This window comes from Suricata suricatta, chromosome 1, assembly GCF_006229205.1.
Source record: "Suricata suricatta isolate VVHF042 chromosome 1, meerkat_22Aug2017_6uvM2_HiC, whole genome shotgun sequence".
Taxonomy (NCBI): domain Eukaryota; kingdom Metazoa; phylum Chordata; class Mammalia; order Carnivora; family Herpestidae; genus Suricata; species Suricata suricatta.
In genome coordinates this window covers 31,903,881-31,921,141 of record NC_043700.1, presented here as the reverse complement: position 1 = coordinate 31,921,141, position 17,261 = coordinate 31,903,881, and the positions used below count along the sequence as shown (strand labels likewise).

Sequence of the window (17,261 nt, the reverse complement as noted above, 5' to 3'; positions counted from 1 at the left end):
TTATGTTTTCCTAGTGCATATATGTTATGTCCATGCTATACTGCAGTCTAAGTATACAATGGTATTATGTCTTAAAAAATGTACATACCTTAAAAAAAAGATACCTTATTGCTAAAGAATGCTAATTATCATCTGAGCTTAGAGTGAGTCATGATGTTTCTGCTGGTAAAGGGTTTTGCCTTGATCTGATGGTTGCTGAACTGATCAGAGTGGTAGTTGCTGAAGGCTGGGTTGTCTGTGGCAATTTCTTAAAATAAAACAATGAACTTGCCTACAGTAACTGACTCGTCCTTTCACTTGAACATATAGAAGCTATTGTAGGGTTATTAACTTGCTAACAATTTCAATATTGTGTGTCAGGGAACAAGGAGGCCCAAGGAGAAGGAGTGGAGTACTCCTCGGTGAGACAACCAGAACACACACAGTATCAATTAAGTTATATGTGTTAAATGGGCACAGCCCATGGCACCCCAAAACAATTACAATAGTAACATCAAAGATCACTGGTCACAGATCACCATAACAAATATAATAATAATGAAGTTTGCAATATTGCAAGAATTACCAAAATGTGGCACAGAAACATGGAGTGAGCAAATGCCACTGGAAAAAATGGTGCCAATAGGTTTGCTGAATGCAGACATGCACAAAACTTCAATTTGTTAAAAATACAAAACCTGCAAAGTGCACTAAAGTTATGTGCAATAAAAGGGGATATGCCAGTATTATTTTCACATGAATACTGTAACAAATTGCCACACATTTGGTGGCTTAAAAAACATTCCTTTATTCTCTTACAGTTCTGGAGCTTAGAATATGAACTAATTTTCTCTGGGCTAAAATCAAGGCATGGAATTCCCTTAAGAAATTCTAGGGGAGAATCCATTTCCTTGACTTTTTCAGCTTTAAGAGGCTCCCTGATTTTTCGCTTTATGGCCCCTTCTCCAGCTTCAAAGAGAGTGGCAAAACATTTTCTCTCTCTGAATCAGCTTACATCTGCTTTAACCACAAGTCCTTTTCTCTTGTGTATGTAGTTAAATCCTCTCCTTCTGCCTCCCTTTCATAAGGACCTTTATGATTACAATTAGACTACATATAGATAATACAGGAAAATATGCCAATCTCAAGATCCTTAATTTAACCTGTAAATTTCTGCAAAGTTTCTTTTGCCATATGAAAATAACATTCCCAGGTTCCAGGGATTAGGGTTTGGATATCTTTGGGGGCCATTACCTAGTCTATTACATTATACATTCATAGATATCAATGAACTCCAAATATGATAAACGAAGATACCCAGACACAGACATATCATAGTAACAATACTGAAAGTCAAAGACAAGAAGAACCTCTTGAAAGCAGCAAGGGACAAACAAAACTTGATTTACAAATTTTAGGGATTAATAGATGATGTCTCATCAGAAAGAATGAAGGCTATAAGGAACTGGGATGACATATTCACAGTGTTGAAATAAACTGTCAACCAAAAATTTTATACCCAGTAAAACTATCTTTCAAAAATGAAAATGAGACACCCTCCCCAAATGGTAAAGACTTTGGAAAGTTTGCCCATCCATAAAAAAAAAATAATAAACTGACAAAAATGGTCAAGATAAATTTTTTTCAAAGAATTCTGAAAACTAACTAGCAGTGACACTAAAATCATTCAATCAAGAAAAATAAATCTCAGTAAAACTAGCAATATTTGTGGTGTTTTACCTTATATTAGTCCCATCCCCCAACTCTCTAGCTAATCAGTATCCTTAAAAAATAATGCCCCATATTCCGGGTGGCAGGGAGCAGAGCAGAATCGCATTTCTTTCATAGCCTTATTTCCAAAGAGTCATTATTTGACTTGTGTGGTGGTTCCTCGGATGATCCTACTTGAATGGCTTATATTTTTCAAGCTTATTTGAACTTACCTAGTTCTAAAATATTCTACTCAATAAGCCGCATCACATATTTAATATCACAGCTGCTTAAGTCCATGGATAAAAGATAGGGCAAACAACAGACTAAATAAAAGTTTAAAGGGGAAACTCAGGACTGAGTTGTCCATAGGGACTTTGAAAAACTCTGGAATAGTAACATAAACAACACACATGCCCAGCACTCCAGAACTATGTACAGAAGTACACATGCTGAGAAAGCCCTAAGTGTTCACCTACAGCTGACCCTGATGTTCTCTGCAAGCAGGGGGTGAAGGCCGAAGCAGAGTTGTCAACTACCTCACTGAATATTGAAGGCATGCCTCAAAAAAACACAGAATCCCTCGACAAATACTGGGAGATTTAATGGTTGCAGGTATCAAACAAGATCTCTGTTCAATTATTAGAGGGTTGTTCAACTAACACAATAAATAATTTAGTAGCCATGAATGGTAAAGATGCAGACATTATAGAATTCGTTCATAAAACTCACCAAACAAACAATGACAACTACAACAAGAAGACACAGGGGAAGGAGTGGGGGAAATCTGATTTCTGTAAGTACCACATTATAGTATTTGCAATGTCTAATTTTTGAGAAAAAGTTATGAGACATGGAAAGAAACAGAAAGGTACTATCCATATACAGGATGAAAGGCTATCAACAGATACTGTCCTGGAGGAAGCCCAAATATTGCATTTACTAGTCAAAGACTTTAAATCTATTAAAAGCTATTTTAAGTATGTTCAGAGAAGTAGCTAAAGAAATAAAAGGAATATATATAATAACACATGAAAGGAAATACCAATAACAAGTTAGAGTTATTAGAAAAATAGAAATCCTGGAGTTCAAAAGCATAATAATATCTGAAATAAAGAAAAAACAATGTAATTTGAGATCGAGTTTGAGCATACTGAAGAAAGAATTAGGCAACTCAAATATATGTCAAGGGAGATTACCCAGTCTGAGTGACAGAAGAAAAAAATAAAGAAAAAGAGCCTAAAAGAGCCTCTGGGATGCCATATAAATGTCCTAACATCTACCTAATGGGAGTTGCAGATGGGAAAGGGGAGAGAAATGGCAGGAAGAATCCTTAAAGAAATAATGTTCAAAAACTTCTCACATTGCATGTAAAACATTAATCTATACAACCAAGAAACTCACAAAGTTCTATGTAGTATAAATTCAAAAAGATCTAAACCTAAATGCTTCATAAACTATTGAAACCCAAAAAATGGAGAAAATCTTCAAAGGACCAAGAAGTGACTCATCATGTACAAAAGATTCTGGATAATAATGATAGCTGATTTCCCAAAAAAAAAAAAAAAAAACAGAAGCCAGAAAACAGTAGATTGACATATTTGAAGTCCTGAATGAAACAAGAAATACCAATAAACAACAGCATATCTGATAAAATTATCCTTCAAAATGAAAGCTCAATTAAGATATTTTAAGACTAACTCTTAGAGTTCATTGCTTCTAGATAACCCCTATGTGAAATATTAATAAGAGTCCTTGAATTTGAAATAAAAGGCATACTAGACAGTAATTCAAATCCCCATGAAGAAATGAAGAGCACTGGTAGAGGTATATTTAAAGAAGTAAATATAAAATAAAACATAGAGACTTTTGTTTGTTTGTAACCTTTTTTTCTATCTGATTTAAAAGTTGAATATACAGGAGCATCTGGGTGGCTCAGTCAATTAAGCATCTGATTTCGGCTCAAGTCATGATCTTACAGTTTGTGGATTTGAGCCCCGCAGCTGAGCCGTCAACACAGAGCCTGAAGCCTGCTTCAGATTCTGTGTCTCCCTCTCTCCCTCTGCCAACACTTGTGATCTTTCTCTCTCTCTCTCAAAAATAAATAAACCTAAGCAAAAGATGAATATACAAAGCACTAATTACAAATCTATGCTGATGGGTACACATACATAAAGATATAATTTGTAATGATAACCTAAAGGGAGGAAATGGACCTACATATAAAAATAGAGTTTTTGTATACTACAGAAATTAATTTGGCATTCATTCAAATAAGATTATTATACATTGTGAGGTTAGCAGCAAACCCTAGGCCAACTAGCAAGAAAATAACTAAAAAATATGTATATAAATAAATGACAAGGGAATTATAATGGTACACTAGAAAATACCTAACACAATAGAAGGAAGTAGTAAATGACTTAAGAAACAAAAAAGATATGAGTTAAGATGGCAGAGTAGTAAGGGGACCCAGGGCTTGTCTCCTTCCTTGAACAGAGACAGATGAACACCAAATCATTTTCATCACTGAGGAAACTGACATGAGGATTAACAGAACAACCGGCATAATCTGAGGGGGTAATGCTGCAGGCATGTGGTGTGGGGAGGTGAACTGAGAGAGAGAAGAGCCACAGTGCCGGAGAAGGGAGGGAGCCAATTTTGTGGAGAGGAGAAAGACAGAGGGGAGAGAAAGCAGTGCGTTGGATCTGCACAAGAAAGCACACTCCCTGAAAGGAGCTAGAGAAAAAGAGTGAAAACACGCACAGGAATTGCACAAGAAAACTGTTCCTCAAAACCACTGATGGGGGAAAAACAAAAGGGTTTCAATACCACCAGTTTTTTATAAACAGCGGAGCACACAGTCTGAAGTTTTCCAGCTCAATGCCTCATAGTGTTTCCTTGAGAAGCAGGGTGGAGCCCTGGAAGTGGGTAGCACGGTCTGAGGATCCCCTGGGTCTCACAGGGAGAAGAACTTCCCCTGCTTGGAATGTATTTGGTAGAGGTGATACGCCTTTCCACAGGCAAAAGACCCACTCCATCAAGCTGCCGTTTTCACCTGTATAGGCACAAAGAAGCCAGCTGAGGACAGTAAGCCCTGGCAGTGGTTGTGTGTTGTGATTTACTATAAACTCTGAGCCCTTACATGGTAGTGTGACCATTTCCTGAGACAAGCTGGCACCAGTCACCGTGCATGAGAACCTTCCCCAAAGGATCACTCCAGGACTGAACTGTGGAGGGGGCGGGGTTCTCTGAAGTGCTGGGGGTTTGGACCACAGCCGCACCTGAGAAAACCTCTAGATGTGGGTGGCCGCTGGTAAGCAGACCACTCAGACACAGACTGGAGGAAGGCATAGAGCTGATGGAAATTGGAGACACAGGGCGGGGTGGGTAAATTGATCTCCTGGCTGTGAGGACGTGAACTTCCTACTCCAGAGACTAGAGAGCTGGGCAAAGACATTTTCACCAGTAGCCCCCACCAACACTGTTTGACCTCAGTGACCTAAACAGTGCCACCAAGTGGAGAATAGAGTTGTTTCACAAAACCTTGCTCCCTGTGCCCTCCAGGCACATCTCCACTAAGGCAAGTGGACTTGAGACTAGGAACAGAAGGCCCCTCTTCCCGAAGACCAGCACAAATCCCTTTCACGAGCTTAGTCTTCTGACCATAGCTCCAAATTTTCAGCTTTAGGGGAAACAGGATCTAGCTTCATTTGAGTTTTGTTTTTTAATGGTTCACATGTTTGTTGGTTCTTGTTGTTGTTGCTTCTGCTTTGTTTCTGTTGTTGTTTTTCTTTTGTTTCCTGGATATAGAAAAAGCAAACTCTTTTATGTTATTTCTAAAATATTTATTATTTTTAAATTTTTAAATAAAAATTTTTCCCTATTCTATTTTCTTTTTGTTCTATCAAGCTTCTCTTAACAAGGAGACCAAAACACACTTAGGATCTAGCTTCCTTTATTTGATTTTTTTAAATTTTTAAATTTTTATTTCATTCTATTATTATTATTGTTGTTGTTGTTGTTCTTCCCAAATGACAAGATGGAGGAATTCACCTCAGAAGAAAAAACAGGAAGAAATGATGGCCAGGGACTTCATCAATGCAGGTATAAATAAGATGTCTGAACTAGAATTTAAAACAGTGATTATAACGATACTAACTGGGCTTGAAGAAAGTATAGAAGATACCAAAGAATCCCTTTCTTCAGAGATAAAAGAACTAAAATCTAGTCAGGCCAAAATTTAAAATGGTATAACTGAGATGCAAACCCAAACAGAGACAATTAAAATGAGAATGGACGAGGCAGACGAATGACTTAATGATATAGAAAACAAAATTACATAAAATAATGAGGCTGAAAAGATGAAGGAAACAAAGGTGAGGGATCATGAAGGCAGACTTAGGGAACTCAGCAACTCCTTAAAGCATAATAATATTCGTATCATAGGAGTCCCAGAAGATGAAGAGAGAGATAAAGGGGCAGAAGGATTATGTAAGCAAATTATAGCTGAAAACTTCCCTAGTCTGGAGAGAGACACAGACATCAAAATCCAAGAATTGCAAAGAATGCCCATTAAATTCAATCAAAGCCAGCCATCATGAAGACCTATCATAAGCAAATTCACAAAATACACAGACAAAGGAAGAGTCTTGAAAGGAGCAAGGGAAAAAATGTCCTTAACCTATGAGGGAAGACAGATTAGGTTCACAGCAGATCTGTTCACAGAAACCTGGCAGGCCAGAGAAGAGTGACAAGATATAGTCAATGTGCAGAATAGGAAAAGAATACTTTAGCAGCCAAGAATACTACTCTATCCAGCAAGGCTGTCATTCAGAATAGAAGGAGAGATAAAGAGTTTCCCAGACAAACACTAAAGGAGTTTGTGGCCACCAAACCAGTCCCATAAGACATTTTAAGGGGGGCTCTTTGAGTGGAGGAAAAAAAAACCCCAAAATCAACAAAGGCTAGAAAGGACCAGAGATCATCACAAGAAATATCAACTCTACATTTAACACAATAGTACTTAATTCATACTCTTCAATCAGTACTCTGAATGTAAATGGACTAAATGCTCCAAGACATAGGGTATCAGAATGGATAAACAAACAAGATCTATCTATAATGCTGCCTACAAGAGACTCATTTTATACCTAAAGACACCTGCAGATTTAAAGTGAGGGTATGGAGAACCATCTATCATGCTAATGGACATCAAAAGAAAGCTGGAGTAGCCATACTAATATCAGACAAACTAGATTTTTTAAAAAGCCTGTAATGAGAGAGGAATAAGGGCATTCTTTCATAATTAAGGGATATATCCATCAAGAAGATCTAAGAATTGTACATATTTATGATCCTAATTGGAAAGCACCCAAATACACAAACCAATTAATAACAAACATAAAACTCATTGATAATAGTACAATAATAATAAGGGACTTTAACACACCACTTACAGCAATGGACAGATTACCTAAGCAGAAAATCAACAAGGAAACAATGACTTTGAATGATACACTGGACCAGATGAACTTAACAGACATATTCAGAACACTTCAGAGGAGCAGACTATACATTCTTCTCACATACACATGGAACATTTTCCAGAACACATCACATACTAGGTCACAAATCAGGCCTCAATAAGTACAAAAATATTGAGATCATACCATGCATATTTTCAGATCACAACTTGAAGTCAACCACAAGAAAAAATTTGGAAAGCCTCAAATACATGGAAGTTAAAGAATATACTATTAAATAATAAATGAGTCAACCAGGAAATTAAAGAAGAAATTTAAAAAATAACATGCAAGTTAATGAAAATGAAAACATGATAGTCCAAAACTTTTGAGATGCAGCAAAGCCAGTCCTAAGAGGGAGGTATATTGCAATTCAGGCCTATTTCAAGAAGCAAGAAAGGTCCCAAATACACAATCTAAGTTTATACCTACAGGAGCTAGAAAGGAAGCAAATGAAGCCCTAAAGCTAACAGAAGGGAAATAATAAAGGTTATAACAGAAATAAATAATATAAAAACAAAAAACCAAAAAACCAGAAGAACAGGTCAAGAAAACTAAGAACTGATTTTTTTGAAAGAATAAACAAAATTGCTAACTCCTTATGCCAGACTTATCAAAAAGAAAAAAGACCCAAATACATAAAATCATGAATGAAAGAGGAGAGATCACAACCAACACCACAGAAATATGAGCAATTGTAAGAGAATACTATGAAAAATTATATGTCAACAAACTGAGCAATCTGGAAGAAATGAATAAATTCCTACAAATTCACAAACTACTAAAACTCAAACAGGAAGAAATAGAAAATTTGAACAAAAAGAAAAATTAATACCTATTCTTCTCAAACTCTTCCAAAAAATAGAACTAGAAGGAAAACTTCTGAAGTCATTCTACAAAGCCAAGGTTACCTTAGTTCTAAAACCAGACCAAGATTCCACTAAAAAGAAGAATAGGAGGCCAACATCCCTGATGATCATGGATGCAAAAATTCTCAACAAGATACTAGCAAATCAAATTCAACAGTATATTAAAAGAATTCTTCACTGTGATCAAGTGAGATTTATTCCTGGGCTGCAGGGCTGGTTCAATTTTCGTAAATCAGTCAAAGTGATGAACCACATTAATAAAAGAAAGGATAAGAACCATATGATCGTTTCAATAGATGCAGAAACAGCATTTGACAAAATACAGCATCACTTCTTGATAAAAACCCCAACAAAGTAGGGATAGATGGAACATACCTCAAAAGGTCAGATACAAAAGACCCACAGATAGTATCACCCTCTATGGGGAAAAACTGAGAGCCTTTCCCCTACAGTCAGGAATAAGAAAAGGATGTCCATTCTCACCATTACTATTTAACATTGTACTGGAAGTCTTAGCCTCAGCTATCAGAAAACAAAAAGAAATAAAAGTCATCCAAATAGGCAAGGAAGAAGTCAAACTTTTACTATTTCCAGATGACATTAATATTCTATGTAGAAAACCCAAAAGCCTCCATCAAAAAACTGCTAGAACTAATCCATGAATTCAGCAAAGTCACAGGATATGAAATCAATGCAGGAAACCTCGCTAAAGAGGTAAAAGATCTATCTGAAAACCACAAAACACCTATTAAAGAAACTGAAGAGGACACAAAGAAGTGGAAAAGTCCATGCTCATGGACTAGAAAAACAGCATTGTTAAAATGTCTATACAACCAAAAGGAATCTCCACATTTAGTGCAATCCCTATCACAATAACACCATAATTTTTGCAGAGCTAGGACAAACAATCCAAATTTATATGGAACCTCAAAAGGCCCTGAGTCACCAAAGCAATCCTGAAAAAGAAAAACAAAATTGGAGGCATAATGATTCTGGATTTTAAGCTACATTACAAAACTGTAGTCATCAAGACAGTATGGTACTGGCACTAAACAGACAATAGATCAATGGAACAGAATAGAAAACCCAGAAACGGACCTACAACTAGATGGACAACCAATCTCTGACAAAGTAGGAATGGGAAAATGACAGTCTCCTTAAGAAATAATGTTGTGAAAACTAGATGATGACATGCAAAAGAATGAAACTAGACCACTTTTTTATACCTTACACAAAAATAAGATAAATTCAAAATGGATAAAAGACCAAGATGTGAGACAGGAAGCCATCAAAATCCTACAGAAGAACACAGGCGGCAACCTTTTTGACCCCACCCAGACTACCTTCTTACTAGACACGTTGCTTAAGGCAAGGGAAACAAAAGCAAACATGAACTACTGGGATATCATGAAGATAATAAGCTTTTACACACTGAGGGAAACAATCAACAAACTAAAAGGCAGCCTACAGAATTGGGGAATATATTTGTAAGCAACATATCTGGCAAAGGGTTAGTATTCAAAATCTGTATATGATTTAACAAATTCAATACCCCAAAACAAATAAACCACTTAAGAAATGGGTGAAAGATATAAATGGACACTTTTCCAAAGAAGATATCCAGATGGCTAACAGACATATGAAAAGATGCTCAACATCATTAATCATCAGGGAAATCCAAATCAAAACCACAATAAGAAATCACCTCACACCTGTCATAATGACTAAAGTTAACAACACAGGAAACAACAGCTTTTGGTAAGGATATGGAGAAAAGGAAATCCTCTTGCACTGTTGGTGGGAGTGCAAACTGGTACAGCCACTCTGGAGAATAGTATGGATGTTCTCCCAAAAGTAAAAATGGAACTACCCTACAGTCTAGCAATTTCACTACTAGATATTTACTCAAAGGGTCCAAAAATACAAATTTGAAAGGGTACATGCAATCCAATGTTATAGCAGCATTATCAAGAATAGCCAAACTATGGAGAGCACCCAATGTCTATCGATGGATGAATGGATGAAAAAAGATGGGAAACACACACACACACACACACACACACACACACACACGATGGAATATTACTCCACCATCAAAAAAGAATGAAATCTTGCCATTTGCAACGACATGGATGGAGCTAGAGTATATTATGATAAGTGAATAAAATCAATCAAAGACAAATACCATATTACTTCACTCATTTGTGAAATTCAGTGAACAAAACAGATCAATATATGGGACAAGAGACTCTTAATGATAGAGAACAAACTGTGGGCTGATGGAGGCAGGTGGGTAGGAGATAGGCTAGATGCATGATGGGTACTAAGCAGGGCACCTGTGATGAGCACTACACACTGAGGTGTTGTATGTAGGTGATGATGAGCACTACACACACAACGAGGTGTTGAATGCAGTTGATGAATCACTGTATTCTACTCCTGAAACCAATATTGCACTGTATGTTAACCAATTAAAATGTAAATTTTAAAGAAAGTATTAAAAAAGGAAACAAAAAAGATATAACATATTAAAAAACAGCAAAGTGGCGGATGTAAATAATAACTTATCAGTAACTGCATTAAATGTGAATGGATTAAACTCTGCAATAAAGAGGCAGGGATTGGCAAATGGAAAAAAAGACATGATCCAACTGTAGGCTCATGCAAGATATATACTTTAGACCACAGCCACTAATAGATTGAGAAAAAAAAAAGGATGAAAAAAGATATTTCATGAAAATGATAATCAAGAGAGCTGTATCAAAATAGAATTTAATACAAAATACAAAACAAAAATTCAAAAATATTACTAAAAACAAAAACATTTTATAATGATAAAATGGTTAATCTACCATGAAGATATAACAGACTCAGAGGCACATAACCATAGAAATCCAAAATACATAATGCAAAATCTAACATACTTAAAGAAAGAAACAAACAATTTAATAACAATAACTGGAACTTTAATACCCCATTTTTAATAATACAGAGAACAACTACTGATTATTCTATCAGAAGGAAATGGAAAACTTTAGAAACCCTATGAATCAACAAGACCTGACAAATATCTATAGAACATTCCACCCAACAACAGAATACATAGTCTTTCCAAATATACCTTGAATATTGTACAGAATAGATCATATACTAGTCCATAAAATAGGTATCAATAAATTTAAAAGGATTTAAATCATACAAAGTATTCTCTTCAACTATAACAAAATGAAATGGAAAATCAGGAATAAAGGAATTAGAGAAATTCACAAGTATGTGAAAATAAAAACAACACATGCTTAAATAACCAATGAGTCCTTCCTCCCAAAAAAATCACAAGTGAAATTATAAAATACTTTTAGATGAATGAAAATGAAAACACAAAACATCACAAATATGGCATGCCCCTACAGGGTGCTTAGAGAGGATTTTATTGATGTTAATTCCTTATTTATTACAAAGGAAAGAAAGGTAGAAAAATCAATGACCTAATTTAATCTTTCATGTTAAGGCACTGAGAAAAGAAAATTAACCCACATAAAGTTGAATTAAGGAAATAATAAAAATGATACATTATTTAAAGAGAAGAAGAGTAGTAGAAAAAATAAATTAAAATTGGTTCTTTGAAAAACCCAACAAAACTGACAAGCATTTTTGGCAAGCCTGGCCACAAAAATGAAGAAATATTCATATAACAAAATCATAAATGAATGGGGTGATGTTACTACTGATATGACAAACATGAAAAAGAATGTAAGGGAATACATATATACATATATATGTATACATATACATACATATACACATATATAATGTTTTGTATGTCAACAAATTTTATAACTGAGTAAATGAACAAATTCCTAGAAAGACAAAACCATCAAAACTGTCTTGAGAAGAAACAGAAAATGTGAATAGATCTATAAGTAAAAAAATTGAACTAATAATAAAAAATGAAGTTAGGCCTCACTGGTAAAATTGTACCAAATGTTTAAAAAAGATTAACACTAATCCTTCACAAATTTCTCCAAAATGCCAACTAATTCATGGGGCAAAATTTACCATGAGGGCAAAAGCAGACAAGGACATCACTCTCTCAAAGAAAGGAAAACTACCATCCCACATCTCTATTGAATGCAGATGTAAAAATTCCCCAACAAGATGCTAGCAAACCAAATCCAGCAGATATGGAAAGGGTTTCACAGGATGACCAAATAGGATGATGGTTTAATATATAAAATCAACTAATGTATTCTACCAGCAGAATAAAAGACAAAAACCACAAGTTTATCTCCAAAAGGAAAAAGCATTTGACAAAGATCAAAACCACTACAGAACAAGAAAGAAAAAAGCCCTCAGGAATTTAGGTATAGAAGAGAATATCCTCAGCCAGCTAATGAGCATCTATCTATGAAAACTTACAGTTAACATCATACTTAATGGATTTCTCCCTTAGGTCAGGAACAAAACAAGGATATAAGCTCTTAATACTTCTATTCAACATTGTCCTGAAGATTATTTCAGGGCAATTAGGAAAAACTGAAATAAAAGACCATCAAAATAAGTATTACAGCAAGTTCAGTGAGGTTGCAGAATAGAAGATCAATGCACAAAAATCATCTGTATTTCTATATACTAACAATGAATCACTGGCAAACAAAATCAAGAAAATATTTTCATTTATAGTAGCACTAAAAAGAATAAAACACTTAGAAATCAATTGAACAGAAGTAGTCTAAAACCTGTTATCTGAAAATTATAGAACACTATTGAAGGAAATTAAAGATACAAGTAGATATAAAGACATCACATGGTCATGAGTCAGAAGAGTTACTATGCTAAGACAGCAATATTTCCAAAACTGACCTATATATTCAACACAACGTCAATCAAAACCCTAGGTGGCTTCTTTGCAGAAATTGACATGTTTATCTTAATTTTCATAAAGAAATACAAGGATCCAGAATAATCAAAACAATATTGAAAAAAATAACAGACTTGGAAGACTCATTTCTCAATTTCAAAACTTAATATAAAATTTTAGTAGTCCAGTCAGTGTAAAGCTAAATGTACAGATCAATGAAATAAAATAGAGACTCAGAAATAAACTCACACTTTTGCAATCCACTGTTTTTTGAAAAGGGTACCCAAAAACGGTTCAATGTGGAAGTTTTTTGAAAAAAAAATGGCATTGGGACAACTGAATATCCACACTGAAAAAAATGAAGTTGGATCCTTTTCTTATATCAAACACAAAAATCAACTCAAAAGGGATCACTGCCCTACATGTAAAAGCTGAAAATATAAAGTTCTTAGAAGAAAATATTGGAGTAAATCATTATGAACTCAGGTTAGATATTCCACAAAGACACCAGCAACAGAATAAAAACTATGTCACTGGACTTCATCAAATTTAAAATTTTGTATATCGAATTATATGATGAAATAAAAAGGCAAACTACAAAATGGGAGAAGATATTGGCAGAAAATATGTCTGATAAACAACATGTATTTAGAATATATAAAGACCATATATACCTCAATATTAGAACGACAATACCCCTATTTAAAAATGGTTAAAGGACCATCTTTCTTCAAAGATATACAAATGGCCAATAAGATCCTCATAAAAAGATGCTCAACCTCATTAGCCATTAGGAAAATTCAAGTTAAAAACCACAACAAGATACCAATTTAAACTCATTAGGATGGCTTAAAAAAAAGGAAAATTATTTTTTAAAAAAGGATGTGGAGAAATTGGAGCTCTTGTGTCCTGCTCATGCAAATGTGAAATGATGTAGCCACTGTGGAAAACAGTATGGAGGTTCCTCACAAAATGAAACATGGAATTAATATTTGATTTAGCTATTCTACTTATGGGTATATACTCAAAAAATTGCAAGCAGGAACTCAAACAGATGTATCTGTACACCAATATTCATAGCAATATTATCAGCAATATCCAAAAAGTGGAAACAATTCCAATGTCCAGCAGCAGGTGAATGAATGAAGGAACTGAAGTATACTCATCCCATGAAATACTGTTCAGCCATGAAGAGAAATGAGGTATTGATACATGCTACAGCATGGCTAGGTGAAAGGTACCCAACACATGAGACCACATGCTGTCTGATTCCCTTTTCATGAAGTGACCCACACAGGCAAATCTACAGACACAGAGAGTAGACTAGAGGTTGCGAAGAGTGTGGCCAGATAGGATGAGTAACTGCTTTTGGGTGTGGAGTTTCTTTGCAAGGTACGGAAAATGTTCTAAATTTGTAGTGATGGTTGCACAAATCTGCATACGTACTAAGGCCCACTGACTTATTGTACACTTTAGAAGTATTTGCTTCATGGTATTTAGATTATATTTCAATAAAGTTATTATAAAAATGATAAAGCCTAGATCCCTCAGATGGGACCCAGTCCCTTCCTCTACACAGCTTGTGTCTCAGGTTGGTGAGCGGGGAATAGACAAAGAAATCGGTTTTGTGGTGTGCAAGGGGGAAAGAATGAGAGAGGCATTTGCATTTTCATATGGATTTTCATTGGTGTTGTGTCCTTGGAGGAGGGTTTAGAAACAATGCAAGGCGCTTACTGAGGAGGAGACGAGGCAGCACGTGTGTTTAAGCAGAGAGGCCTGAGAGGGCTCCCACCTCCTGACAGACATATGTACACCAGGAGCTGTGTACATCTGAGCATACAAAATCCAAACAGCCGAGGGACCAAAACAACATATGGAATGAAAAGCCTAGGAGTACAGGAAAAGGGATGCTGCAGTTCTCAAGACCTGAGGCTATGCCAGGGATGAGAGATTTTGACCCAAAGCACGTGGAACTGATACTGGTTCCTGATGCAGAGGTCACAGAAGCTGACACTTACCAAGGGAATGAGGCACCTCAGGAGCCAGTAAGGACTTGTATGAAAGGGTATCTTGCTCTCCATTATAAGAACAATCATGATGTTGAGTAAATTTACTCTTGCATTTAAATAGAATACCAGGGAGAAGGGGAAGAGAAGAACCTGAGAGATAAGACAAGTCCTTTTAGGAAATTCAAATTTTGAATTAAGTTTAAATACTGAAACATGAAGGATAGAATACCCATAGAATTTTACTGTACCTGGAAGAGACTAAATTTTAAGCCACAAGGGAGGATGTTACCATGACTGCTTGAGACTCATTTCTCTTTTCCTGCTATTAAGTGGGAAAGGTTGTTGGTAAGCTATTGGGTTCATTTAGAGACAGAAGAAAAAGTTACACTGAAGTTACAGAAGAAAAAGTCACTGTGTCAGAATGAGTAAATTTTACACCCTCTATAATCCATTAAGGAAACAGAGTACTCAAGGGATGGTATTGTTCCCAAGGAAGAAATGATAATTATGTAGCACAATAGAAGTGTTAGTTAACACTACAATGATAATCATATTCCAATGTAAGTATATCAAATCAATATGGTGCACAACTTAAATTTACACAATGTTCTTTGTCAAATAAGTGTAACTCAATAATTTTTCTAAGAGTGGCTACAAGTTGGCTTTGGCCAACTAAGCAGTCAGATACAGTTTGAACTTTGAGACTGAAGTCAGGAAGCACCTTCAGTGAGCTCTGGGACTTTGAACGTTACTGAATCTCTTTTTCTACTCATTTGCCTGGTATATGAAGGCATCTAACTAGATAACTAGTACAACTTCTTCTAGCTCTAAAAGACTGATTCTCAGGTCTTGTATGTCCAGTGGGGAAATATCTGCCACTTTTTGGCCAAATTCAAATGGGCATTGTCCTTGAAGAGGGGGGAACCTCTTCTCTTTCCTTGGCCGTACCCTCGGGAACTGGGCAGAGGGCAACCAGATATAAAGTGCAGTTACCTGGGAAGTGTCGGATCTTTGTTTTGCAGCCACATTTTCCAATTAGCTCAGGAATAAAGATATCACTGTGACATTTGGCACAGTAAAAGGCAGCTCTGGACAATGAAAACAAATGAAGAATGACTTATGTGAGGCTTAACACTAAGGAAGCATGGCACCGGCTCAGTCTGTCTGCCGTTAAGTTGCATTTGCCTTAGGACGTTTTCCCCATAAAGTATTAAAAAAAATTACCTCATGACGTCCCTTGAAGATTCAGCAATAAAGAACCCTAATGTGTTCTTACGCAGTTTAACATCTGCAGGTGGGTTTAGCATCAGACTGCTAGAAACAGAAAATAAACACACAGTAATTTCCCCCTTTCATTTCTGTGGCAACAATTGGTGTTTCATTCAGTCATGACCAGTGGATTCTCTAAGCTGTAGAGTTAATAAGAACCCCATCTCCATCTACTGCCAAACACAGTAGAAAAAGTGAATTTGACTACATTTCTTTGCTGCTAAATATCCAGAAAGGAGCCATGTCACAACACAGTTGCTTGAGTTGCACGTGGTTGAGCTAAGGGTGAGCTCCTCCCTGGGCTGTGTCCTGAATCTGAAATGGTCACACCAACTCAGACGCATGAAGCCTTGCTAATTTAGCCTATCCAATACCATGGCCACAAAGCTGCAAGTCTTACAGTCATCTCAGTGGTGTTTATCCTTCGGCTACTTGCCCTGTAAAGTAAATTATGTCTAACTCACCAGCTGGATTCAAAGGTTCCTTTTGTTTGCCTAGGTAATTTTTGAACTTACGTATTTCTTTTGACTTCACGTTTTTTTTTTCTATCTTGATTGCAAAATTTTTGAGAGCAGGAACCACATGAATAGTTTCTATTGCTACATGAATACTTTGATATTCTTTCTTATGGTTTTTGTGTTTGAAAATGACATCTGACAAGTTTCATCCATGATCCTCCTTGATGCAGTAATACATTACAACTATGTGAATTCCTCACGTTTCTCCCTCTGTTGAGATAATATCACATTTTTTTCCCTTTAATTTAGACCTCCAGCATGGCGAGGTCTTGTAACTCTGAAACTCCCAACACTTTGTGAAAGTACTCCTTCCCGCCTTTAAAATACCTTCCTTTTATATTAATGTTGGAAAGAAGTCAAGTCCTAACTTTGGAAAGCTTACTCTGTTGTTAGGGCACTCCAAAGTAACATGCAGGCGTAAGAGCCTTAGGAAAATAAACGGGGTTTCACCACAAAAGCTCTTCTACTCTAGGCCGGGAGTAGAAAATGCTGAAAAGCTCTTTTGAGGTGGTCTGTTACCTGAG

The 17,261-nt window shown here is 36.0% G+C and overlaps 1 protein-coding gene across 1 annotated transcript in view; it reads right to left on the bottom strand.

Moving 5' to 3' along the window:
- The window catches only part of KCNU1 (potassium calcium-activated channel subfamily U member 1), a 145,995-nt gene that overhangs the window by 80,271 nt on the left and 48,463 nt on the right, over positions 1-17,261 (bottom strand). Inside the window, exons 17-18 of the mRNA XM_029937589.1 lie at positions 16,175-16,264; positions 15,944-16,038 (exon numbers count right to left, since the gene is read on the bottom strand). Of these exons, the coding sequence (XP_029793449.1) occupies positions 15,944-16,038; positions 16,175-16,264 (185 nt within the window). The remainder of the gene's footprint in view (positions 1-15,943; positions 16,039-16,174; positions 16,265-17,261) is intronic.